Source organism: Strix uralensis, chromosome 7 (assembly GCF_047716275.1).
Source record: "Strix uralensis isolate ZFMK-TIS-50842 chromosome 7, bStrUra1, whole genome shotgun sequence".
NCBI classification, from domain to species: domain Eukaryota; kingdom Metazoa; phylum Chordata; class Aves; order Strigiformes; family Strigidae; genus Strix; species Strix uralensis.
Genome location: NC_133978.1, coordinates 18,955,689 through 18,983,578, shown reverse-complemented (window position 1 = coordinate 18,983,578; position 27,890 = coordinate 18,955,689). Strand labels below are relative to the sequence as shown.

At 46.6% G+C, this 27,890-nt stretch overlaps 1 protein-coding gene across 21 annotated transcripts in view; it reads right to left on the bottom strand.

The window, feature by feature from the left end:
- The window catches only part of CAMK2G (calcium/calmodulin dependent protein kinase II gamma), a 122,358-nt gene extending 96,843 nt beyond the window's left edge, over nucleotides 1-25,515 (bottom strand). For 4 of the 21 annotated variants that reach the window (XM_074874614.1, XM_074874609.1, XM_074874611.1 and 1 more), the window contains exons 1-2: nucleotides 25,241-25,503; nucleotides 23,322-23,416 (exon numbers count right to left, since the gene is read on the bottom strand). In XM_074874614.1, coding sequence (XP_074730715.1) covers nucleotides 23,322-23,416; nucleotides 25,241-25,305 — 160 coding nt within the window. In that variant the 5' untranslated portion in view covers nucleotides 25,306-25,503. Of the gene's footprint in view, nucleotides 1-8,243; nucleotides 8,302-23,321; nucleotides 23,417-25,240 lie in introns of those variants that run through there. The other 17 variants (XR_012629653.1, XM_074874622.1, XM_074874625.1 and 14 more) reach the window with 10 other exon arrangements.
- Nucleotides 25,516-27,890: the final 2,375 nt, after the last annotated feature.

Below are 27,890 nucleotides of genomic sequence, written 5' to 3'. Positions count from 1 at the left end.
CAATTCTCTCCCTCATCCCACCTCAGGGGAGTGAGCAAGCGGCTAGGTGGTGCTTAGTTGCCAGCTGGGGTTAAACCACAACACCATCTCTAATCACCTACCTCAGTAGAGACTGGAGTGACCCAAAACATGACATCTTCTTAGCAAATATTTCACATGTATGTTTATAGGAAAGATCATCCTGCTCAGCAGATAAATTGCTAAAGTCTCTATCACGTAGAAAATACACGTTAACATATAGACAGGTCATGGCTAAGAATCCAGATGAACAATTTGAAATGCCCTTCAAATAAAATACAGGTCCAGATTGTTCGTGCTGGCTGCAAAAAGAACACCCAGCATTTCCTACAACACCTTATGGCACTGGATTTTCAGATGCTTTAAACAGCAATTAATTTAGTCTAATTTAGCAGTAAAAGGAGAATACACCATTTTGCAGAAACACAATCTGAGACTCAAAATAGTCTGCATTATAAAACGTTGAGGCCCAATATGACTCTCTGCTTTTCCATAGACACCACCTGCCCAATCAGATTTGCTTTGATTAAACTTCAGTTACTTCTAGAAGAATGGAAACAGACAAAAAGGGGAGGGGGGGGGGGAGAAGGGGGAGCGGGGTATTGGGTTTTCTGTCTGAATTTTATACTAAAACTGAACAAACACCTGAACACCAGGTGACTTGCTTATCACACAAGCTATGAGTAAGGCAAGATCAGACAACAGATAGCTCACCATCTTTTACCCTCTTTTTAAGGCAATATTGCCTCAGATACCCATTTTCTACAGGCACTTCTAATAAAGGGCACCTCCTCTTCAACACCAGCTACTTACAAACTAAGCTTTGATATCCAAACTTGAAATGCATCTTGAAGTGGCACCCAGTCATTTATACTGACCCAATCCAGTTGAAAGACATTCCAGACATCTTGAAAGAGATGGTAAGTTATGACAAACTGTGTCTTGTCTTCCCCATGCTTTTCTGCACACTTTTCAAAAGCCATAGGAAGAGAAGGAGATTAAGTGGCAGCTACTCCAAAGGCATGATCTCTCAGTGAAGCATTCATAGATGTAAAAGCTTTCCTTCTCTACCAGCCAACAGTTAACCCAGTAGCATGACCAACAAAACCCTGGGCTGCAACACTGAATGACCAAGCCAATGAAGAGATAGAGGAAAAACACTTACGTTGACCCTGTAGGCATAACACATTTAAAAAAAAAGTAATACTTAAGTTCTGTTCCCAAAAAAATGTTTTACAAAATACCCTAAAGTTTAGAAAATGGCAGAACATTATCTATGCAAAGTTATAGTGATGACACATCAAAGATGCGATTACAGAACACATGATTAAATGTCCGATTCCAAGGAATACCCAAAAGTTTGATTTTCAGCAATGCTGGGTATGTCAAGATAAACTATGCCCAGCAGAAGCATGGGTGCTCAGTGCTTCCATCTCTAAAACAGACAAGCTAACGAGAGCAAATGGCAATTATAAGGTCCAAGTTTTAGCATAAGCTCACATCATGATGTTCAGTTTTGCAATTGCTTTGTCCCCTCCCTTTGTTAACGCCATATTAGAACATATTAAAGCCTAGGGGAATCTTCTCAGTTTTGATTCTCCAGTAAAGAAATCCCAATCTTTTCAAGCACAACAGCCTAAGAAAACAGCACTGACACATCCTTGCAATTCTGGGTTAAACTCACAAATCTTGGCCTTGTGGCAATACACAGCAGAAAAGCAAGACCTGGAAAAGAAAATCTGGTCAAACTGCATGCATGCAAACCTGGCACTGTTGAGTGTTTTTGGCCGTGAGGCCATAAAATATTTTGCACCAAGAGCTAATTTCTCCTCTCTCCTACACAGCAGCGCTCTGGACAGCCGCACTAGTGGTCTGCTCCCCGTCACGCTGCCAGCCACTTCCTCCTCCATGCACTAGCCCGCTTCCTGTTCAACAAGCTCGCGGCTCTACCGGGGATGCAGCAGCTCACCATGCAGCATCTTTCTCAGCTCCATTTTAACTGAAGCTGCTAGTCAATGCTCCTGCACACCCTAGGCATCCACCAGTTTGCTTCCCATACGTGAACAGCTTCAGAAGTCTGTTTTCTTTTCAAGCAGTTGAATCTCTCCCACAGATGGCTCAATAGTCCCTACAGTGGGTTTTGAGTGCTTGGTGGCAAACACTCCAATCCCCCTCTTCCACGAAGCGCAGGTTTGTGAGTACATAACACATCCTGAAAAATTACATGAACTCCCCAAAACCCCTCTACCGCCACACCCAAGATGCAATTGATAGAGGCAAGGGCAAGGTGGTTTGAAATGCTTTCATTATAGCATAGAAATGGCTCCTTTGAGAGCAGACACTGACACCCTTCTGCTTAGCACCAGAAGAAGAGACAGAGGAATAGCCACTGAGCTAGCAGCTAACTATCCATCTAGGACCACTGAGCTTCAGGTACATGATCCTGCCACAGACGGCAGTTAATAGGAGAGTGCCTTATTATAAGATGAAGTCTATTTAAAACCCTAAAGGGTCTGATACCATTAGCTCGAGTTGTCAGCCAGGTTACAGAATCAAGAAATCAAGTCCGTCTTCAGCAATCAATGCTACTCCCAAAACGGGAGAAGAAACAACCCCTTTATGTGAAAATCTCCCCTCTGTCCTAAAACGTGCCCACTTTGTCCCACAGCATGGAAGTTCTCCCAATATACAGAACACTTATAACCACAGAAAGTCGTAATTCTTAAGAACTACTTAGCACAAACAAAGGAGTAAGAGAACAACCAGAGAAATCCTTTTCAATGAGGATGGTCAAGCTGGTCCCATATTAGGGGAAGCTATTCCAAGCTTGCAGAGTGGCATGACAGGCTGTCCTATCTCAAAAGGAAATTATTAGTATGGACGTGTGGGTACAGTACTGAGTGGGAGGACACTAAGGCACAGATAAAGGGAGCTTCCACTTCTCTAGACTTTCCATGTAATTCCTTACTATTTATTCATATGAGCTGATATCATCCATGCAGTCTTCTCATGTCAGCTCCTAAGCAGGAACGTGGGGCTTTTTTGTATTTCAAATCCAGTAGTTGTTGCCAATCCTCCCCTTTCCTTAAGCAGAATTATTCACGTATTGAAAAGCAATGCATACCCTTTCCAACTAAAACAGCACATGATACAGAGGTGACAACACACTAAAACACAAACATAGCCAGATGAATAATTATGTAAAAACATCACTTTCCTACTCCATGTAGTGCTGTGTTGCTGACTCAGATGTGCTCATTCCAGCAGACAAAAAGCTGGTTCTACTACTGCTACTCCTGCTGAGGCTTGGGTAAGCAAAGTCAAGTCTATTCCAGTCTCAGCTAGGCTCAGTCTGGGAAGCTCTTTCTTTAGTACTAGAAGCCCCAACCCTGCAAATCCCAGTGGGAACTGAAGATCATGGGCACATTTGTAGGAGAATAATTAGTTTCAGAGCCAAGACTGTGCTCCTCCCCCACTCCCTAAATTAAATAAGCCAAGAAAAAGTACACAGCCATCCAGTCATTCTTGGAGAATCATTTTTCTGACTAGGTCTGCACTTTAAGGATGCCATTTTTCATTATTGTTAATAGGTCTCATTAACTAGAAACTCTTAAGCACAAGACCATTAGTAAATGCAGTTTACACTGCACAAAAGCAACGCCTTTACAGTGGCAAGGGCAGGAGGGAAGGAAATAGTTTGCCTTTCCATAAACACTGATAATTCAAAACTAAGTACTATTTGCCCTTCATCTGGGTTCACAGTTATTCCAAATGAATTGACAGTTAAGAGAAGGATGGCTTTAAAGATCTCCAATTTGCAATTAGCATATACCTCATGACTTAAAAATTAATTTCATTTTAAAACACAGCAATTGGAAAACAAAACAAAAGCCACCTCTTTTTCACTTAAGAAAAACTTTCAGAGCTTTTTGGGGTTAGTGATCACATCATGGATTTATAAAGATATGTGACCACATCCTTAAATTTCAGGCACATAAGCAACTTAAAAGAACAATTTATTTTTTTTTTTCCCTGAAAGAGCCTCTCGATAGTGAACTCTCACTTCAGCTCAAAGTCTGAAACAATGTGTGTTCTTGGAAGCCTAAAAGAGAAGGCTGTACAAGAATTTCACTTTTAAGAAGCTACAGAGCCACTACGCACAGAGGAAGCTGGCAGGCTTCTTGCTAGAAGAGTCAGCCCAGGCAATAGTTAAAAACCCCACCTCAAGAGTCAGAGAAGTACCTATCCAATTTGTTGTAGTGTTTCAGTGCTCCACAAAACCTGTAGAATGACCAGGGCCTTCAGTTAGTAATACAGCTGATATCCCTACAACTTGTGCATTGAATCAGCTAATAACTTATAATTTTCCACAGAGATGGCTTGACATCATACTCTTCATGCTTTCAACTCATATATTGCTTAAATTAACTTGAATTTCTAGTCATGAACAGACACCCTGTTTGTCTGGAGGTGACAGCATATCATCCCAAGAGAAGCAGAACAATGTTTACATCTCCAGTGTAAAGAGTTATTTCCAACCATGCGCCACATCCAGGCAGTTAACAGGACTGAGCCTGGGAGGACTGTGCTTCACATCCTCCTTCACAGTACTGACATTCCTTTTCATAGGAAATAGGAAGCATTTTTTTTCCCCTAGCTTTTTAAGTGTCTTTTATGTAGACCTGCACTACACAGAACTTCTAAAAACACCATCATGGGATGCTACATTACTGGTTCTTGAGGCTTTCCCTTTGCTATCCTCTCCCCCACCTTCCACCAAAAAAAACCCCCTAACAAACTAGCAGTAAAATTCTTTGCAACCTGGAGGCCAAAAAGTTACATGCAATAGTGCTAGCAAAGGTCCACGCACCAGCGTTAGTCCTCAGCAGCATTACACGTCTAACATGCTGGAGATGAAGAAAACAAAGTTGAAGTGCAAACAAAGACAAATGCAATTTCCAAAAGTGGAGAAAGTCAAGCCACAATGAGCAGTACTGTCAGCTCCTAAATTTAATATACACTCATTGCCAGACCACTAATTCATTTTGTCTCGCATTCCGTAACCAATGGTGGCTGAAACCTGCTAATTCAGGTAGAACAGCGACAGTTCAACTTACAATGTGCTGGAACATTAGGACAGCCAGATGGCAGAAAAGACAGACTGAAAAAGGATAGTGGCTGGATGTCCTTTATTGTTTGTTTATTGTTTTGTTTTTAAAAATCAAGCAATAGGATGGATCACTCTCAGTGTTAGAGTCAAACCTCCATCCCTTCCCCTACCTTCCACTCTCCTGCTGTGGTGCTAGGAAAGGGTGCATCTCCAAAGGGAAGCTTGTATTCTTCTCTGAAGTTATGAAGAAAACAACCGTCAATTAAAAAAAAACCAAAACAAAACAGAGACACGGATCTATGTTTCAGGACTGTCCCAGTCATCCTGTACAAAGGGGAGAAGAGATTAATTTCCCAGTGCCAAATACAAATAACCTGAAGAAATAAGTCTGTAAACCCTTTAGTTTTTAAAAATAATTCCTCTCCAAATATGCCGACTTTAATTACACACAAGTTTCTCATGCTTTTTTCCCCAAACTATGGTATTTTTCTCAAGGCAGAAAGTTTGAAATGAATTATTGAAAAGATAAATTTCCAATTTGTTGCATAATCACATTTGTCTCATAACAGAAAGGGCACACAAGAACACCTAACTAGTTTTCACACAGCACACTTTAATTAACCTTAATCACATTCCACCTCTCCCTAGTATTTTCCTTTTCCCTCCACTCCCCCACTCATATGGATACTCCTTCCAACACCTCCGCAGCATGGTTTCTAACTGCCTTCTAAACAAAACCTGAATCACACTATTTGAAATGAGAGCAGTATCCCCAGCACACACACTATTAAGTGTAGAATAGCCTTCTGGTCATTCTCTCCCATTTTTTACTGCCTCCCCTAAACCAGCTTTCAGTTAATGATAGGTCTTCTGTTCTGTCCCATAACTTCTCATTATTCCTTCTGAGGAGCTAACAGTAATCTTCTTAAATGCATCCAAGATTTTATTTCTCCCTGGGCGGCAAAGGATGTTCTACTCTTGAAGACTTCATATTAGTTTGACATTATCGTGTGATCAAGAGGGCTCGCGGCAGTATACCTTGTGAATCTACAGCTGTTTCCTTTGGAAAGACTTCAAATGTCTTAACCATTAACGTGAATGTTTACAAATTCTCTGGGAGGTAGGAAACCTTTGCACAAACAGACTGATTAGTTAGCCAAAGAGACAGTGAGTGGGGAATGGGAACAGTTTTCTGACAGCATCCCTTAATCTAAATTTTCACAACTGACTTAATTACTTGGATCCTGAAATGCAGCCAGTTTTAGAATTTATCTAAATTCTTGTCATAAGATTGCTCTTATTTCCACTCTTAGGTACAGCTGCTAATCCTGGAGAGCTAAATTTTCATTTTTGCCACCTTACTCTAACACACTTCAGAAAGCAACCCATTGCAGGTGTCCCCATTCCTGTAGTTATGACTGATACAAGAAAACAATTTTATATCTAGGTGATCTCCTTTACTTTTTCTGATCATTCTTCACAAACACACACACAAAAAAAATCATGTGCTGTTTACTGTCATCTGTATAAGAGCCTTCTCTACCAACAGCAATTACCTCTAGTTTTCAAACCGTCTCTTATCACCCAGAGAAATAATAGAAAGGTAGAGAATCCAAAGGCATGCCCAACGGCATATTTCAGAGCTGTATTCCATAAACAATAAGTAAATCAGGGGAAAAGTACTACAAGGAACACGCCACAGTCTTACTCCTGTAACCAAACTAGACTACAACTCCTCTTAATACTACATGCTTTAGCCCATGCTATTTTCCTGCCAAATGCTCACAGTCTTTTTTCTACCTACACTCTTCTTATCACTGTTATAGCAAAGAATATGACTTGGACTCTTTTCCTAACTTGTTATGGCTAATTGCGATGTGTTCTGGAAAGCACTTTAAAATTTGCATCTCTTTCAGTATTTCTAAGTGTAAAACAGGGCTAATACTTCCCTGCCCAGTAGTGGTACTGGGAGTATAAAGGATGCTTAATGAAAGCTATTGATGCATTACATAGTTGATGGGGGAAACAACAAAGCAAGACTAAGGGTACATAGCTAAATAAAGCTGCAGAAACATTTTCATGGCGGCGCAGAAGAGCACAGTGCAGTGCAAGGACAAGGGGTGGGGGGAATCAAACTCCTGGAGAACAAGACTAAATACCCATCCCCTTTCACAGAGAGAGCAAAGTTCTAAAAACACCTAGGGAAAAACCCTACTTGGAAGAGGAAGTTCCTGCCATTGACTCCACTTTTGCCAACATATGAACAGAAACCATAAATCTGTCCTGGGCAGGAGGGGCTATGCAGGCTCCTTCTCATACAAGCCCGACACACTTCAATTCAGCCACCACCGTCAGGGCTGTCCAAGCCTGCAGACTGACTGCATCCAGCCCCTAGTTTTCCACCAACATATCTGTATAATGTGGCCCTTGAATAAAATGCTATACAATAATGCAGCCACTGGTCATGAAACAGTTGGATTTCTTTTGAATGCACCAAGAAAATCTATGTTTGAACCCAAATGATGAAAGCTGAGGAGGAAAACACAAACACAGAATTTCTGCATGCTTCTAACACTGGTATGCAGCAGAACGCCATTCTTGACTGCATGAGACATGTTGGGGGGCCTGTGTCTACACAACAGCAAGCCTACATTCATTGTTTATTTTTCAGCTGTTCCAACCAGTTGAGAGAGGGAAGTCTGCTGAAAATGTTGCCTTGATTTGGTATCTGAGGGACACAAATGAGAGGAGTAAACTAAATGAAAAAAATCTTCTTGAGGGCACAGATGAATGGTTCTGCATCCAACTGCTGAATGACTCCTCTCCAAAAAGAGATAATACCTCTGTCAAAATACGCTCTTCTGACAAGAAGAAACACCAAGCCTCAGAGGATTAGAATAATTAAAAAAAAAAAAAGGCCAAACCATCTATTTTAAGACTAAGTTCCCCTAGCAATACTAGGATAACTTTAAATTAAGCAGAGAAAGCTGTAAATACAGAACAGGCTACCAAGAAATTTCAGTCAGAGAAGACTTAAAACACACGTATGCGCCACACCAGATATCACCTATAGCAGAGCCACCAAAACACTTCTATACAAAAGGGCAAAATGCACCATGTATCAGTAAGTCCCCACAGCAGTTAGAAACAGGAGGCATGGGAGGAAAGCGACAGCATGGCTGCTTCCAGCTCCTGAAGAGTCCAAAAATTCGATCATGTGGATGCAAAGTGCAAACGCACTTCTAGATACTGTATAGAAGTGAGACAGCAAGAAGACATTTTAAGAGGAAAAGTTACCACTCACTAAAGCAACTTTAAGTGTAAGGATTGCTTCAAAACATACACAAAACAGTTTCTAAGCACTGGTAAATCTGAAGACCCTATCTAGTCAGGAAGGAGTGTCTCCCAATCTTTCTGTAACCAGGCTCCCCTTCGGGCAGCTGGCAAGGCTGCGCATTGCACAGCACAGCACTCACCCCCTCAAGACTGCTGCCACCACCCCTGCACCACAGCCACCCAGTTTCATAGTCCCAATGGCATCAGGCCTGAAAATCACGTTAATATTCCCCGTTACCTCGATCCAAAGCCACTCAGGGGTCTCTGCTCCCCATACTCTCTTCCAGGAGTACAATATAGGCACACAAGAGCTATCTCCACACCACCAGCTGGTGCGTGGTCTGGTGCACTAACACACCACTCCACATGCGCAACTGCAGGAGATCCTGGTTCCCAGAGTTACACCCAAGCAACCACTTCTATGGCTGCTCTGAGAAATGTATCTGGAAACCAAATGCCTTCCCATCCCCACCACTACAATAATTCCTTACTGAAGGGTTCTTCTGAGCTTGGTTTCTTGATCCAAAAGGAAAAGGAAAGAGACTTGCTGTGATACAGAGAAGTGAACAGACATCTCCAGAAAAAGAGGCAGGTGCTCCTTAAACCAACACTGTCACCAGAGACTTCACATTGTCAACCTGTGGCCTCATTCAGCTGGGCTCTGTAATTTGTTTGTACTACATTCATGCTTTGCTAGCTATAGCTGCCATAAAAATCAACTTTTTCAGGTGTTACAAGCAGCAGATCTGGGGTAAGAGAAGCGTTTAAAAAGAATAAGCACACACCTTCTCCTCTAGTCTAGACCAGGCATTTGGCAGCAACCCAGTGCAACCTAATACATCCAGTACAAGGAGCAAATTGCCTGTTAGGGACAGCCCTGTACACCGACACAGAGCTCTGCAGCACTGACATCCCTATGTACAAAAAAGAAAAAGGGCAGAAACAAACTCTAGTGCAAGCAAAGAAAGGCACTTTTTTTTTTTCCTTTCCTTTTTCTTTTCCCCTGGGCCAATTCAGTTGCAACATAACCTATCACCCTGGAAGCTCAGTCTGCTTTTCACAAGGAGTCATGCTGCACAGTCATTGCGGCTATCTCCCTACAGGTAGGCTATCACCTACAGATGATGTAGTGGTAAGGGACTCATGTCCCCCATGAACACCCTTACAACAGAAAGATCAGGCATGATAGCAATGGGTTGTGAGTCCTTTCTGCATCTCAGTGACATTTTCATCACCATAACTGGCCACGGGTAGAGTATCCCAGGAAGCAAACCCTAAAAATAACTTCTTACAACAAGTCAGCCAGTCCCCCGGCAAAAGGGGAGGGAACATTGCTTATACATGGTTAGCACAATTCAGTTATTACAAGAGGGACAACAAAAGCCCAGACAAACAAGAGAGGCAGAGAGGAAACAGAGGAGGAAAAGCAGGTGGTGAATCATACACCAATTTCTCCGACATCACCAATGACTGTCAATAGGAGATGCTTTCCGAAGCAGAATAAAGAAATGGAAGTATAAACCCAGAATATTTTTAAATGCAGTGAAGGAGGGAGCCTTGTCTGCTGAGCACCAGAGTGAAAAAGAGCAAGCACCCTCCCCACCTGCAGCCACCTTTAAGGAAGGTCCTGTGGGGCCCTCTCCAGCTCTGGCCCAGGGAACTCCAAGTACCCCTGTGGATCTTTGTGGGAAGGCATCACATTTCCCAGCTACTTAACTGTAGAAACCACGGAGGACCTTCTTCACCAGAATATCCTCACAAACTTGTGGTTAGGGAACCAGCAAACAATCCTACAAGTGCTCCCAGGCATAGCTGATACCCAGGCAGTCTTTCCAAGGGCTTCTACACACTGGAGAAGCAGAGGGGCAGGGAAAGAGCAGAACAGCAAGCCATCAACTCCTCGGCCATGTGCTCAAAGCCACACGCTCTCCAGCCAGCTTCCCTGACATGCGCTTGGGTGCTGCAACCCTTGCTGAGCTCCCTCTCAGACAGTGCATCTGCCTCACTTGCAGCAGGGCTACCACAGCACGTAGACCCTCTCCTCATCCTTGTACGATGTCACTCAGCAGCTGTCCCCAGCCAGGTACAACACCGGCACAGCCTTGGCACTCCAGCTGACTCCATCTGTGGGCTTCCTCCCTGGCATCACAGCATCTCCACAAGTCACCAGCATCACTCCTTTGTACCAGCAAGTGGTCGCTCTGACAACCCGTGCAACGGAGGAGGGCACAGTAATAAACTTGGGACTCATGAGGCCTCTGTGTGCTTCTGAGTCACGTGCAGAAGCTCACAAGCTCCGAATTGTAACAGGACATCCTGTTTGAGAAAGGAGTGTGCAATAAAGACATCCTGACAGGACCGGTCCTAAGCAAACACCTGGTTAGATTCTGTGGCGGAGTGAGAAGAGGAAAAAGCATGACAGGATTTTTCAGTTCCAAGGCTGCTACTCCTGCATGCTTTTTCACACATTTTCCAGCTCCTGAGCAGCTGGTGCAGACACAGGCACAGAAAGGAGGGGCTCCTAGCATCAGCACTGTGCTGCCATCCCTTCCTCCTCCTCCTCCTGCAAAAAGTCTTTCTAAACAAGTTTCCTGGTGCTGTGGGGAGGACCCAGCCACAACTGCAGACACTGGGCTTGCTTGCACTTGCTCCCTCTTGATTTACAGAACTTCCCTGCTAACAGCTGCATTGCAGATGAACCCTCTTAAAGTGGACATGCAGTAAGTGAGACTAGGGCATGGAGCTGCTCCGAAGGCAACACAGCCATACCAGCAACCTCTCCACTGCACGCACAGCAACTGCGACCTGTGCAAGAACTCCAGCAACTCTGTCTCGATCTCACTACGCACAGAGGGTCCTGAAGTGTACAGCTTAACAAAGAGAAATCCCATCAAGTAAGCTCATTTCTGGACACTAGCTCCTCTCTTCTCCCCATCAGTGGATCACATCAGGTGCCAGTGGGTTTGGATTAACTGGCTAAATAAGTATCAGACTACAGCTGGTTAGCAGACAAGGTAACAGTGTGGCAGGGAAGCAGGTCTCGGTAGTGCCAAGTTACTGCAATGCAGGATCCAGGATTTCAGAGATGCAGAAGGAAGAATATAAATTCCTCTGGTTCAGTTGAGCTGCATGTTTCCTCATTCCCAAGCCAGCCCCCCCCCCCCCCCCCCCCCCCCCCCCCCCGATAAGCTAACTGCATTGGTGAGACCTGAGTTTTGTTTCCAAGATAGGGAAGGAGTTTTAGCTTGTTTTTCAAACAAGAAAAAACTGCAGCAGTTAACATTTCAGATTTCATGAGGGAGATAAGCAGGCTGAAAAACCTAGGAAAGCCAAGCAACTTCTTGACCATTTGTGAGGTGGTGGGCAGGAAAGGTTTTTAAGCTCAGCTTTGGGACTACTGAAGAAACTAAGTGTACCCAGCCACAAAGAGTTAACGAGGCATAATGCGCTTCTTTAAAGCTGGGTAACCAGCTCTGCAGCAACATAAACTGCTAGCAGCAGGGAGAGTCCCCTGGACTTGTCAGCAGTATTTGATAATGGTTATCAAAAAACCAAACTACCTTGTTCCTTTTTTTTCACATCTCTGATGCTGAACTTGGCTGTCTGGAGAAGACAAGTGCATTATGAGAGCTTGACTCCCAGTCTGCTGCTATAGAAGTGCTTCCACAGAAAGGATGAGCTGACCAACAGCCTACTCCTCTACATCATCCTTATTAAGTGCAGGAGCAATTCAGACAGAGAAGGCTGTGGATCATTGCTCTGCACTGATCAAGCAACAAATAAAAATTTTTATCTGGGCAACTTCATAACAAGCAGTAGACACAACACAATATCCTAATCTGCAGAGCTGGCAGATTCTAGGCCAGATGACATACCAGTCAAACAAAAACGGGCAGAGCTGGAAGTCACTTTTCAATCCTGCAGTCCAAAAATCAGGAATATTTAAAGTAACACAAGAGCTATGAATCACTACTTTAACTTGCACTGAAGAAGCACATCCGTCACGATCAAGCTTTGTCTCTTCACTGGCACAAGTTATAAAATAAAGCTGCGCAACTTCAAGTCTTCTAATCTCTCCAACACAATCTCAACAGAGGACATTTGATACCCAAAGCTTAGATGGAGAGGCCCCGAGGCAGGCAAAATTAAACTTAACGGCATACTAACTCTTGAGGCAAACAACAGAAAGAACTCCTGCTTGGCATCACCAGTCTATACTCTCTACGAGCCTCCAAGAACAACCTTCCAGCAAGTCCCTGTGGGTTACAGTGGGCACTAAAGACAACTTGCTTATTCCACATCTATTTTTTCCTCCAGCCACCCTGGGTGATTTCTTGGCCCATCACCCACAAAATGTTATATGCTTTTACACAAGGGGGTAGGAGGGAAAAAAAGAGAAAAAACCCAAGATACACATGGACATTTTCAGAATGACAGCTGCTCCACTACAGTAGAAATGCTAAGTATATTTGGCAGGCACTGGAGACCAATACAAGAAGAGGTTTAACAAGCTGTTTTCCCTGTAAAAGCTTCCAGGGCACCCACGCTATTTGAAATGTGCATCTAGTAAGTGCATCCCAGAGAAAGCACTGGACTACCCCCTCTGAAGTCACATTTCAAGTCAGGTGTATGATATCATGTCTCTAGCAGCAAGCACAGCAGCAGGATCAACACACATAGCTCTCACATCTCCAGAGCTGCAGGGAACTTTACAGACTATATTCTGCTGCACAGGCAAGGAGATCCCTCACTTAGAAGCAAGACCACCAACTGCAGACCCCTCTGGAATGTATGGCAGATTTGGAACAAAGCAACAGGTTCAGGAAATAATCTCCTTCAAGAGAGAAGTCAGGGTAAAAACTCACCTTCTTGAGCTACCTTACGATCAATCCCACCTGTAAGAGAAGAGGGCTCAAAGGAAGGAAAAAAATACTGTGCACTCAAGTTTAAAGATTTATTTAAAGCTATTCTCCCTCCTCTTTTCACTTCAGACTTCAGGCTGTGTCAGACCACTTCTCCTTTTCTCAATGCTCCCCTGGGATTGAGAAAACCTCCTCCTTCTTCAAAGGAGAGTTGTCTTCAGCATCAAAAAATGACATCTCTCTCTTCACGGCTATCACTTACCACAGTCTGCACCAACTGACTTATCAGAGATGACACAGTAAAAGCAGAAGATAAAGCACATCCAAATACTGAGTTACTCCACTAGACAAGCTGCAGCCTACACCAGCTATCTCGGGTGCCTAGAAGAGGAGTGGAAGTGAGGGAAGGGAAAGGAAAGAATTCTTTCCACAAGCTTTCAGGAACTGGCTTTGGAGCCTTAACATCTTTGTTCTCACTCATGGCCTGTATTCACAGGGGCTTAAAAGGCCCACTGGGATTTGAACTAGCAGGAAAGACCTATACCACTAATTTCCACAGATACTAATGTCTCCTTTCATAAATAAAAGTTTTAAGTTGAAGAAGCCCTTCTAGAAAAAAAACCTAGTTTTAATTACCACAATTCTATCTTACTAAGTCTCCAGACAAACATTTTATGCTAGTATATGTGTTGCTGCACAGACATTTGCCAGGCATGACGACATAAGTCTTTCCTGAGGCAGCCTGCAAAAAAGCTACCATGATAACAGGTAGTACTGCAAACAACCAACTGGTACCACCTTTCGAGCTATGGGGCACTGAGGGCAGAGACCCCATCATCAGCTCCTCGTTCCCCAGCCAAATGACTAATTCTTCTAGGACCAGTCCTTATAATGGTCAACCTCCACAAAGGAGGCTGCAGCACAGGGCAGTGTTAGGACTTCCCTCAGACTCCAGTGGTGGGAAAACTGCTCAAGCCTGGCCTCTCTTACACACTACCTGCTCATCACCCAGGCCTTCCTCTTCACGCTATCAGCTCTGATATGCGAGGACACCACTCCAGCTCTGGGAAGGGAAGCCAGCAGGGACAAAAGCAGTATGCAGGGTCAAGACCAGTACTAGCCCTAATAGTGCTGACATGGTTTTGCATCAGACATTTTCAGTTACAACAGCCTTGCATTATCGATAACACTAGTGCAGGCTGATTAGCTTCATGTTCGATAGTCTGAAACCTGCAGGCAACACTGAGACTTGATTATTTGCACCAACTCTGATGCAGAAAAGCTCTAAGCACAAGGTAGAGAACTAGAGTTATTTGTGGGTATAGGGAATAGAAAAAAAGGCAGAAAAAAACAGACACCATCTTTTCCCACTTCTTACATTTCACTTGCCAAAACAATGCAAATCCTGCCAATTTATCCAGTGAAAGCAGGGTGCATTCACCTCCTCTTCAAAGAGTGGATCTGTCAGAGCAGTATTGCCCAGAGTTTAGACTGGAGAAAGAATGCCAGTCCACATTCCCCATCACCATCCCAGTGGCTATAGGAGAGTGAGCCTGGTATTTCTCACTAGGATGCTGTCCTTCGTTAATACATCATCACCCCGCCCCCCGCTCCTCCTCCTCCCCTCCCTTCCCTCCTATGAGAAAGTTTAATCCTTTGGCTCACATGCATCTGGTAAATTTTTCAGTCCCTGTTTGCCACTGTCATCATAGCAACAGCCCCCCAGAGATAACCCAGCAGCTCTGCCACAGCAGACAGGCTGCCACTCCCTGCCTTCTCTGCCATTTAGCCTTTGGCTCCGTAGGCTTGCAAAGAGCTATGCCCACTCCCAGGCTCATCTTCACGGGCACCTTCCTTCCCTAGAGATATGTTTGCATGGGTTTTGTTTTCCTTTTAAATTAACTGTATCTTCATTCCCACAATGCCTACTCTTTTCCCTGAGATGGCTCTCAGCTCAATTTTTGAGACTCTGACAGAATCACACTAACAACAGCATTGCAAAGACACATGCTACCTTTGCTGCCCCGGAGAAAAAGGGTCTTGTGTTTAATAGCCAAATCACCTGTGCCTTCTAGCAACAAGAAAAGATTAGCTAGAACCCTTCTCGGAAGCAGGACACTAACCTGGACTTGTCCCAGTATCAGTGCTAAGCAGACACCAGCCACGTGAAAGATGAGACAGCCCAGGGCTGAGGGTGCTTGGAAGACAGCTAACTCAAGATGGGAACTTTGGATTGAAGCAGCAGGACAGCAGGTCACCACTTTGGGGAGATATGTAACACATGCTCTCAGGAACATAACACAAAAGTGCTGAGAGTACAGTACCACATCTATATACACATCCTCTGAAAGGTCATTGTATTTACTCACATCTCAGACGGGGAATTCTTCTGACTCTGCCAGAAGCAGAGCAAGATAGATCCTGACACCAGGAGTAAAGCCCCAGTTATTTCCTCCTTTCCCGACCCCATCACAAAAAGGCAAGATACACCATTAACCAGCTCTCCTTACATCTCTGAATTATTCTCAGAGACATCAGTAATTAGCCACTTGCACCAGCCACCATCTTTGCCACTCTGCTTATCTAACAGGTGGGAGCAACAGGAATTCTGCAATATTCTCTGGGAGGAAGGAAAGGGTAAAGCAGCACTACTAAAAGGATATTTTCAATCAAAGCATTATAGATTAATACAATTACTGGTTAAAATAACCAATCCACAAGAGACAAATGAACATTTAAAACAAATTCAAAATTAAAACAGAAAGAAAGGGAGCCAGAGAATAACTGGTGGAAAAAGCTACGAGGAATCAAAATCTAACAACTATAGACTCAGTTTCCCCAGAAAGCTAAATCCATGCCCCACTGATCTTCAGCTACCCTCAGTGTTCAAAAAGCTGATTTCTAAAGATACTGTCAGCCCATCTCTTCAGAAGTATTCTGCTACTGTTCTCCAGAAATCATGTAAGCAGCAATACCAGAATGCCTGGGGAGCTGTAACAGAAGTATACAGTGATATTTAAATACAGTAAATTTAAGAAGGTACAAAAAGGAACCGGAGGTCAGCATAACTCATAGGACCCCACATTTTGAAGCATTAAGCTTATTGTCATAAGAGCCAACAGGAACTACAGTTGTTTAAGTTACAGCTTGACATTTCCCCCATACACTAAAAAAAAAAAAAAATCAAGTGAGCACCTCAAAATCTTAAGTACGCATTTGTCTATCAGAAACCAATGCATCTCTGCTTTCCCCAGGATGACTACTTTGAGCACTGACATCACTTCTGTTGCAGGCAAACACACAAGGGTCACTCTTCACATTTCCTTTTACAACATTCAAGGCTTCTTTCCTGCACTGGTGATCCTGGTGACAGCTGATAGTGCCCTCTTCCCCTGTCCCAGCCAACAGCAATATCTCATTCCAGAGTCAAACACTGGCAAATTAACAATTCTGTAAAGTCTGTTATCTTGGTGAAAATCAAGAGATTTCAAGATCAGAGAAAAGAAAAAGAAACACCTGAAACACCAAAACAGGTGACAGGCCAGAATTAATAAAAAGGGAGTGATGCCCTGGTTGTCAGGGTTGTGAAGCAGATAGATGGTGCTCATAGGTGGCACAGTGGAGAGAGATTTTTATATTGGCGTGCTTCCCTTTTAAAAATTGTCTTCAACCAATCTGCAGGGCCAGAAAAACTAAAATACTTCCAGGGTGTGGAAGGGAACAAGAAGATTTTCATAGTCCTCTCCTAAAACTGTGGTGCTAATGCACTGTTTGGGTGGGTGAAGCACTCCTCAGAAATTTCTTTATGATCTATGGATGAGTCCTCCTCTGGCAGTGATGGTTTTGGTACTGTCCAAAGAGGGATTAAATTTGGAGGCAGTGAAATTTCCACTCTACGCCCCAAAACCAACAAAAAAAACCCCATAGCTTTTGCACTTGATCCTTCTTACAAGAAATTCAAGTAGCTCACATTGCCCCAAATACTTAGTGTGCTCAACATCCCACTCTCCACTGGAGAGACACCTGGAAATACTGCAGTCGTGGCTCGCTGATCAGAGCAAATGTTCTAGAGCCAAGGGCTTTGGGACACGTACAGGAGTTATGTCTAATCGCATCTCTGCCATACACAAATTCAGTTTATATTGGGAAAACAAGAAACCCCACGCTCTCGCCAAGCCCCTTTCTCCCACTTCACGTGGAGGCAGTAGGAGCTCCTGCCCAATCTGTGTGCCCACTGCCGCCCCCCCCCCCCCCCCCCCCCCGCATTGTTACTGCTGGAAATTTAATACTCAATGTGACCACTGAGAAGACAGACACGAGCTGAAATCCTGTCTGCTCTGTTCCAGCTCCTTTATAAAATATACAGCGTAAACTGAGAGGCAACCTGGGGTAACCCCAGCCATCACCGACATCCACAGCGGGAGGAAGCCAGCTTCTGGCCACCGCGAGCCACAGCATTAGCAAGGCTTCCACCGCTCGCCACCCCGCCAATCTCTGCCGGCTCTCATGCCAGGGCGCTCTCCTGCCCGCGCCCTTGTGTGGGGGCGGCCGAAAAGCCAGGCTGACCCCCGGCGGCCCCCAGCAAGCTCCCAGCCCCAGCCTGTCCCCCAAGGTCAGGGTCTCTGCTTTTACACACAGCCCTCCTCTCCCAGTGGCGCTTCCCCTAGCCACACATACCGCCCGAACCCCTCTTCCCCTGCGCGGGGGGCTGCAGGCGGAGGCGGGGAGGAGGAGGAGGGGGAGGCAGGCTGCTGGCGGGCGGCAACGGGCTGCAGTTTGTGACATCAGCAGAGCAGCCCCCCCGCCCCCCCCCGCGCACGCGTGTGCGCTGCGGTGCAGAGCGGAAGGTTCAGCCGCCCGCTCCCGCAGGCAGCCCCCGCCGCGCCGCGGGGCGCAGCCCTCTGCTCCGCTCCCGACCCCCGCCACGTGCGCCAGGACCTCCACACAACTCCCCAGCCCTCACTGCAGCTCAGCTCCTCCTCTGTGCGTCCCCTCAGCACAGCATCGCTCAGGCTCCTCGCGGGCGGCGCCGGGAGGAGGAGCTGGGGCGAGGGCAGCTCTCCACACCCAGCCCAAAGGCCAGCCCTGCGGGAAGGGCAGCCCCCTCCCACACCAAGGGACCAGACCCGATTTGGCTGCTCCGCAACTCCAGCTGAGCAGACGCGGTTTGCCCTGCCGTCCTCTGCACGGAAGGACATTTGTCCCCAGCCCAGAAGCCCGGGCACGCACAGAGGACACCTACCGCACGCCACATTTCTACACGAGTTCGGCTTCGCGCTGCAGCCCCCCGGGAGCGGCGTGCCGGGCTCCCCCCGCTCTCCCCCGGAGCCAAGGTGCCGGGCTGCACTGCACCACCGCTGCGCCCACCTAACGCAGCCCGCTGTGCGGTACCCCCGGGGCTTCAAACCTGGCAGCCACGGGAGCAGTCCCAGAGAATCCGAAGGCAAACACCTGCTAAGAACATTTACTGAGCAGAGCAAGGTAGAAGGTAGGGACTGGGGCTGCTAAACTTCCTCTGCAACACTCCAGCTCAACATTTCAGTCTCCAGGGAAGCTACTACTGACACCTCCAACAAAACATACTGTAAAGCCCAAATCAGCAACCACTGCGGAACTGAAAGCCAGAAGAGAGGTGTACGAAAAAGAGCTGAGCTGGAAGTGTAAAGAGAGAGCTTTTTTCCTGTCGGGGTTTGACACACAGAGGTAATTCCCTGCTCCTCCCACAATCCACATAATCTCCTACAGGAACAACAAAATAACTGGGTAGACTGGGCAAATTTTAATCTGGTTTACAAATTTGGAAAGATGGAGAGCAAGGGAGAGAATCCACCTCTTTATTCCACAGGCAAGAGCAAAGTCACAATAAGCAAGCAGTGAAGCGGTCTAACTTCCAAGGCAGCTGCTTTTCATTTTTCCATCCAGAGATGTCACTTGCAAGAGTTGAAAGATACAGATTTTCAGCAGCAAATGAAATTTAACAATAGATGTAATAAGGCACAAAGATTTCCCCCCCCCCCCCCAAGAAAAACAAAACAAAACAAAAACAAGGGCCAAAAATCCCACACATGGTGGTAGGATCGCTATATACTATTTGGTATAAACAACATCCTAAAAATTACGACAATAGAGCTCTGCCTACCTCCTTCCAACGCAGGACTATCTCTTAAACTACATGCTGGAGAGTCAAATCCTGGATATTTCCCTACTGCTACTAAAGCAACTGCTACTCTCTTGATCCTTTTGATCACTGCAAGCAATTTTATTTTATTTGAACTTCACTGCTGTCTAGGAACTGAAGCACTACTTCTTATGAATTTTCATCTTCAAAAAGCATTCTGGTGACCCACAAAACAACTTCCAAACAATTACAGTTATTACTTCCCTCTACCTGTAGCTCTGGTAAAAGCCTGTGCGTTCAATCCCATAGGAACTTCAGATGACTGAAGCACTGTATTTCCCCCATGTGTAATAACCACTGCTCTTATATGTCAGCTGAATGCTGACTGAGGTGAAGTCTGCTTCCCCTCCCTTTCCACAAGCATGTGGCCCCTATTTAACATTGAAGTTCTTGGCACATTCTTCACTGGGCAGTCTTAAGCATCAACACAATATGAATAATAGCAAATACTTCATTAAAGCAGAAATATGAATTTTAATCTAGACCAGCTCTTACTGACACGATTTATTAAAAAAGAGAGAGAACAGGCATCCAAAAATCATAAACAATAGAGAAACAGACTCTCCTCTCAACATCTGACTTTGTGTTTTACAAAGCTTACTAGACTGAAGTTGTTAGGACCGCCCTTCACAAAGACCAGCACCACATTCATCCTCCTTGCTTTCACAGAAAAGCCCTGTAACAGCACCATGCCACTTCAACTCTTTACTGCTTTAAGAAAACAGTTTGATAAACATGTCAAGTAATACAGAACCCTTTAAATGCATACAAATAACCCTGAAGTGTCCCTCTTCCTCCTTTTTAGCTTTGTACAATAAGCTATTCAGCACTTCCCAGTCAGCTACCTAGCATTTCTTCATCAAGAATCTTGAAAAATAAAGGTAACTGTAAGTACCACAGAAGGAGAGCAAGGCTTTGTTACTATTTCCCTGGACATAACCAAGTGAAGCACTACAGCAGGCAAAACTTCTGTGAAGCAGCAATGGGCTACAAATACTTCTCAGCAACAGCAAGACACTGACTCTTGAAGTAGCAATTATTACATACAGGTTCAAATTCTGCTAGAGAAGGTACAAAATGTTAAATGTAGCTATGCTTAAGTTGGAGAGAGGCAGGGTGTTCCTACATGAGGCAATATTCTGGCACTGTGACCAAGCCTAGAAGAAAACCAAGAGCGCAGGAGGCAGGTCAGGAGGGTGGGTTGGTTAATCTGCGCAACAGACAGGCATGCAGTTGGGTGCACCTGAAAGCCCTGTTCGTACGTAGTGCTGGGCAGAGACATGGCCTCCCCAGGGAGAAGTGCCAGCTTGGGGAAAGGAAGCATCAGCCAACATATATCCAGGATACTGCAGAATTAACACCGTAATTCTCCTCCCGCGGGAGACAGCTTTCTAAAATGCCTTTCCCTGAAACTTTCATTTTCAGGTTGCTGAATCAAATCTCGCTAATCACTGATTTACAGCTGCAATGTCTAAATAGCATGCATTTTTCCTTCAGTGCTTTAAAGACCTATTCCAAGGTGAATTCAATAAGTTCCGATCAAAATATTCGGTCCCTTTTTGTACTAACCACTTGAGCTATCAGCAAACACAGCTGGAATAACTGAGGAACCTATATATTCAGCTGAAGTCACCATCCACTCTTCACTGTAAATACAGATTCTTTAGTCCTCAGATAAGACTGCAACGAAACCTGATCAGTCCCTGTTTCTGACATTCTTCTGTACTAGCAGAAATGTCCATTCCCTTTCTTGGCTCTCCCCACACTTACCCTCTACCTAACCAATACCTTTGCAAGTAAATCATTGCCAGCTGCCCCAAGTTATGTAGCTGATGACCAGGCCAGTATCCTTAACGTATTTTATAAACAGGAAGGTATGAGATCTAGAAAGTAAGTAGTAGATCAAAACACGGCCTGTATGCACCCATACTTACTTTTCCTACTTGCTGGGTCATAAAACCATCATCACCTTAATATGAAAAACAATTAGAATCCATATATTGCTCCCTCTGTAACTCATTAGGTGCCCGAACACTTAAAAACTGACTCCATCAGTTGTTCTGTTACTTTTGGACTTCTGCTAATATGTTTCTGAATTTTGTTTCAACTGTATTCATCCTGCTGTTTTCCCAATTTTTCTTATCTCCAGAGTTAACTTCAATACCACCTCCTTTGTAAGAAAACGGTTTCTCATTTGCAATCAGTTTATCAAGCTACCCCCTCCCTCCTCTAAGTAGGCTTGTGTCCACTAGCATCTGAGAAGATGGCTCTCCTGAGCTTTAGTCCTCACTAGAGGATGGACAGGGAACTCTGTGGAGCGAACACATCATTAATGGCTGTCAGCAAAGCAAAGCCATCCTTTGAACCTCTCCCATATTAAGTTGAACTAATTTTGAACTCAGGAGATAGGATATCCCATCTACATCAGCAGGCACTGTCACCTGACCATGGAGGGGACACCAATTCTCATAGGATCTGCAGCCATCTCCTAAACAACCTAGGGCTCCGCTGGTTGGTCCTCAACATGACCTCACACAAGCTAGATACCAAAACACCACATTATCACATATGCTTACTTCCGTTAAGTCAAAAAAAAAAAAAAAAAAAAAAAAAATCAACCTTCATGGCACTGCACACTCTACTACTGATACAAACCACAGTAAATGGAAATTTTTCACCATTCTTCAAGCTGTCTTCTGCTCTTATCATCACATTTCACATTCCAGCAAAAGAGAGAATACATATTCTATTTTTCTCTTTTATAGGGATTAGGCAAAACATTCTTCATTTCCCAATGATTTATCAAGATCATTTGCCTCCTCCTCCCGCTCTTTTTTCATTTCTCAGTCAACCCCCCTATTAAGCCATCTATTCAACTAGTAAGACAGTCAAGGGCCTTAAGACATTCATTTTATCAAATCTGAAAGGCCTCTACAGACTTAGATCTTGTCTTGTTCACCTCTTCTAGAAACAAGTCACCTCTAGCATCTCAACTTGTTGCACTCTGCTTTCAGCACCTTTTACCGCAGTTCAGTTTCTCTCATTCTCCTACTCATCCACCCCACCCACAAAGCAACTTTAATCCCTGTAAGGGTTCCCTACACACTAGAAGATACACAAGGTACACTACCCTTTGTGCATACATATGTCCCTGGAAAACAGAAGACCAACAGCTTGGGGGAAGAGTTAAGATTTTTTCTCTTTTCATAAGACTACAGTCTGTTCTCAGGTTTTGGAAGGCTCCAGGACTAACAAAACCAAAAAATGCTTGTTCTAATTTGTTGAGAAGTCAAATTCACAAGATTTCTCCATCCAGCCTACTTCAGTCTTTGAAGGCAACCTTGTTAGTTTCCAAACACACCATGTTTAACTACAGCATGAAAGGAGCAAGGCATATAGCATCTATCCTTCAAAAAAAAATAATCACATCTGTTCTGGTAAGACAGATCTCCTAGGTAGAAAAGACATTCAGCAAAATCAGTCTCCAACACTTCTCTTTATTATGAGTGATTGGTACACACACACATACATAAATCTTCTATAAACATACCTCTAGCTCAACTTGCAGAAGAAAAATCTCAAAGAAAAAAAAGACAACATCGCTTCACAGAGTACCCATTTCCAGGTACAGGAATTTTTCCTACCATCCTATGCTGCCTCCTTTCAATCTCCTCTTTGCCACACAACTCAATTATTTTGTAATGCTGAAATAATGACTGAGACACGCAACTACAGATCCCTTAAACTTATTACAGCTTTGACTCCAGTGAAGTGTTTTCTATTAATAAAAGGAAGAAGGGTAGATCGAGACACTAACCTCTGGCTGACAGTTTTTTGGTGTTGATGATTTTTGCAGCATATTCCTGTGATGAACTCTTCTTTACACATCTGCGGACCACAGAGAAGGCTCCCCTAGAAGAAAAATAAAGAGGGTAGGAGCTATGAAACTGAAAATGAGAATACAATAGCAGCAATTTCTATCCCCAGAGCAGACCAGATTAAGGACAGGGCAGACGACATAACAGAGGAGGGACAACACATGAGAATCTGATGAACAGTGCATGCTGTCTGATCAGCAAATAAAACCTAGTCTACATGTACTCAAGCTTCCTGAAGACCCCTCAAGCCCCCTCACAGACAGCGCAGTAAGAACAGCACACTGTGCAGGGAGAGAGAGACCATACGGGCACAGAAACAGGACATGAAAGGATTGATGAACAGGAGACAAGCAGCCCAGAACGACGCTGCAAGCACTAGCCAGTAAGTCCATCTTCCGAAGACAGTATCCCCAGCAGTTACATCAGACAACCAGGACTCATTTCTCCCACGTTCAAGTGCCAGCTCGGTCACGAAATCGCTACAACGCTTTGCAGAAGTTACTAGTTCTCTTACATCTCTCTACCCACCTGCAAAATGGGGATAAGCATGTACCTATTAATGAAGTGAGTAGGAAGCTACGAGGCTTTGTACATTTTCTCAAGCTGGAACTATTGATATTATTACAACTATTCCAAAGAGCCACTTGGAGAAGAGGTCTGAGAGGGAGGGAAGAAGGATTTCTGTGAGGAAAAAAAGAGATAATACAACAGAGAACAAGGTGAAAAGATAGGGACTCAAAATCTACAGGAATACACAGACAAGCGCTTGAAAGCAGTCTCTTCTTTTTTTAAAAAACATTAAAACAGGGTGGGAAAAGAGTAACAACTGGTTTACAGGAAAGATCCAAAATGGGGAAAAGGACAAGTAAGAGAAAACTGGCAGAAAATTCCAAGTCCTTCAGACCAGAAATGCGAACGCGCGTCTATGGTCAAACGTACATATTTAAAGTATAAGAAAGGGGAACAGAAGCTGCACAAGGGCTCCAGAAGACACTTAGCCCCTACAGATAGCCTAAAATAGCTTGAATCCTCCCGACACTGTAGAGTCCTGCCTTTTTCTCCCCTTCCTCAGCCTCTACATACAAACCAATAAGCAGCAAGGTGAGCACCAGCACCGGGGCCCGGGCTTGGTGACACGCGGCTGCAGCAGTGTGGGGAAGGACGGGGACACCGGGCTGGCGAGAAGAGATGCAGCAGAGCCCGGCAGTTGGTGCAGAAAGGGAGGGAGGGGGAGAGCAGCAGCACCCAGGAACGCACTGTCCCCACAGTCCTACTCCGGCCGTCGCGCCGCCGCTTTCCTGCCCCCCAGGGTCCCCCCGCAAAGCCCTGTCCTAGGGTGCAGCAGCAGGTCTGCCAATGCAGAGACAAGCGCAGAGAGCGGGAGGGAGAAGCGCGCTGCAGCAGCACCTGGTCCTTTCACAGGGACGAGGAAGTGGGGACCGAGGCACCGCGGAGCGGCAGGAACAGCGCCGTGTCCCAGCGCAGAAACAGCTGAAGGCAACGTGTAGCAGGGAGACGGTGCGGGGAGGAGGACGCGGCAGCCCGGTCCCGAGGAGGGCGAAGGGGAGAGGGAGGGAATCCCGGGGTGCAACAGGAGCGCGCAGCCCGAGACAGGCTGCGGGGACACCCCATCCAGCGGCGGGGACGACCCGGGGACGGAGACACCTTTCCCTCCGGCGGCGATGCCGCTGGGGTGGACCGAGAGCAGGATTACAGCGCGGCAGCTAATCCTCCTCCGGCTGCCGGGAGAGCCGGGTCACCGGCGCGGGGCTCCGGGCAGCGCCGCCGGGGGCCGGGGCCGGGCCCGGGGCGGGCGGCGGGGCGCGGCGCGGCGCGGGGCGCGCAGCGGGCTCCGTACTTGCCAAGCTCCTCGTAGAGCTGGTACTCGTCGGTGAAGCGGGTGCACGTTGCCGTGGTGGCCATGTTCGGGCTGCGGGCGGGCTCAGTACCGCTGGGGCATGGGGCAGAGCGGCCGGGACGGGCCGGGACGGGCCGGGCGGGCTGCTCGGCGGCCTCCCTCCTGGCTCGGCGGGGCGGCGCGGGCTCCCCCCGCGCCCGGCTCGGCGCTCCCCGCTCCGCCGTGCACAGTCACCGCTCGCCGGGGAGGGGAAGGAGGCTGAGCCTGGCCAGCACCGCGAGAACTGGCTCGGAGACACCCCGCGCCGGCCCCCTCCCTCCGCCCCTCCGCCGGCCCCGGCCCGCCACGGGGTGTGGCCGCCGGGGGCGCTCCCGGGCCGCCCGCAGCGCCGCCGCCCGCCTAGCCGGGGGGGGGGGGGGGGTGCGGGCTGCAGCCCGGGCGCGGCCGCCTCCTCCCGCCCGCCGCCGCCGCCGGAGCGGGCACTGCAGTCAGCGCCCCCGCCCCCGCGCATGGAGAGCGGGCGGGCTGCGGCGTGCTCGCCCCCTCCCCACTCGCTCCGCCGGCAGCTGCAGGACCGGGAGGCGCCCCCCGGCCGGGCACGCCGGGCGGGTATTTCTCTTAAATCCTCCCTCGGGGGGCGCCGGGCCGGGGCCGCTGCGCCCAGGGCGGGGAGAGCCGCGGCCGGATAAACTTCCTGCGTGCGGCGAAGAGAGAAGGGGGGGAGCCACCACCGCCGCCGCCCTCCCCCGGGCGCACGTCGGCGGGGCTTAGCGCCGGGCTGGCAGCGCCGGGTGACCCGGCCCCTCTGTGCCCTGGCGCGCGAACTGCCGGCCCGCAGGCAGCCGCCGCCCGGCCTCTCCCTGCCGCTCTGGGCGCGTTCCGGCCGGCCGGCGGAGAAGGAGGGGGGGGGGGAGGCTGGAGGAGCAGCTCCTGGTCGCTGCCGCCCGGCCTGGCCGCAGTCTGAGGCCACCGCCCAGCGCGGGGGACGCGCCGCGCTGCGTTGCCCCCCGCGAGCGGGGGAAGCAGAGCCCCAAGTCCTCCTGAGCCACCCAGAGTTGGGCCCGGCCCGCTCCGCTCCCCAGCGAGCAGCACTGTCGGGCTGCCCGACCTTGGGGGTGCGCGGGGGAGTCCCCGAGGAAATGAACTATCAGGTGCAGAGGTAGAGCGGTAACGCGCGAAATGGATGGAAACTACTACAGAACGAGTCCGGTATTCGCACACACGTATGGTTTATGGTGATGGGACTCGGACGCAGAAGGTGAACAAAAATCGTCGGTCTCTAACTGCAAAAGAAAACAAACCAGCCTCTGTTCTAATAGCATACCAGCCGAGAGTGCTGTCTGCGGTGCCTTTATAAGCAAGTTTATTTTCACCTCTTACTTAAGTGAGTCTGTCTCTGTCTGAACAATTGCCAAATCTGCTTAATATGCAGATTTATATAGGGCAGTCACTGATCCAGCCAGAGAGGGAAGGACTGCTCTGGCCTTTCCTGCACGACCAGGAGCGCGAGCTGTATTAAGGACATACAGAGAGACGGGTGAGCATACCGTGAGCCAGGAACAGCATTTAACTGATCTGAAAATGAAAAGTACTGTATAAGTACCATGCATTACTGCTCTGTGACTGGACTACGAAATTGTCGTGTTACTCAATCACATGAAAAGCACTGACAGCAGCCACCAGTATATCCCCTCCACTCCCCATCTCCACGTTAAATGCAGCCAGCCCAGCGCTGCAAAGTCTTACACCTAAGTGATGCAGTGGGCAAAAATTCACCCAGCCTATGCAGAAAGTAGATAGCAAAAGTAGGACAACATAACAGTACCATTACAACAAAGAAATACTTCTAGAAGGTGATTATGAAACAACAGCGTTCTGCATCTTGCACCATGCCAGCATTTAAACCTGGAAACCTGCTGATCCAGCAGAATAAGTGAGAGAACCAACAAATGTTCTATCCAACAGGTGCCAATCAGTGAATCTGCCTCCTGTCGAGCTAGAACTGCTCCAACAGCTTCAATCAGTGGTCCACCAGTTTCTCTAACAGCTAGAAGAGTTGCAGAAGAGGAGGAAAACAGCCTGACAACCCACGGTCCTTACCAGGAGAATTGACTGATAATACGAAACTCAAGTGGGAGTCTAGATGCGGTGGTGGGCAATGTTGCTGATACTCAACCTGCAGCGCACTTCCACCATCCAGAATGACATTAGATGTTCTTTGTGAAGGAAAGGTGAGCTGTTAAGTTTGTGTTGTGGTTGCACTAGGCAATGTAGTCAAGATATATGCAACCCGGTCCCCTGTGTTAAAATGTACGGAACAACTAGAAAAAAAGACTCTGTTCCACTCTTTGTTCCTCAACACAAAAACTGAGGGTGGATGTTTAAGACCAGATTTTAGCACACTGTGCTGAATGAGCAGCCAGAGGGAGAGAATCTGAGCTTTTGTGTGTTTGTCCTGTGTTCCTACAAACCAAGGAAAGATGAAGATTTAAAGGGGTACAAGCCATGAGAAAGAAATACAGCAACAAGAGAGGTTTACCTAAAGCTATTTATTAAAACACAGTGAGATTCTGCAGTTGAAAACTTTTAACTGGACTCAAAGACTGTTCTGTGCCCTACACAAAGCACCCCATGATATTTAAGAAGCCCT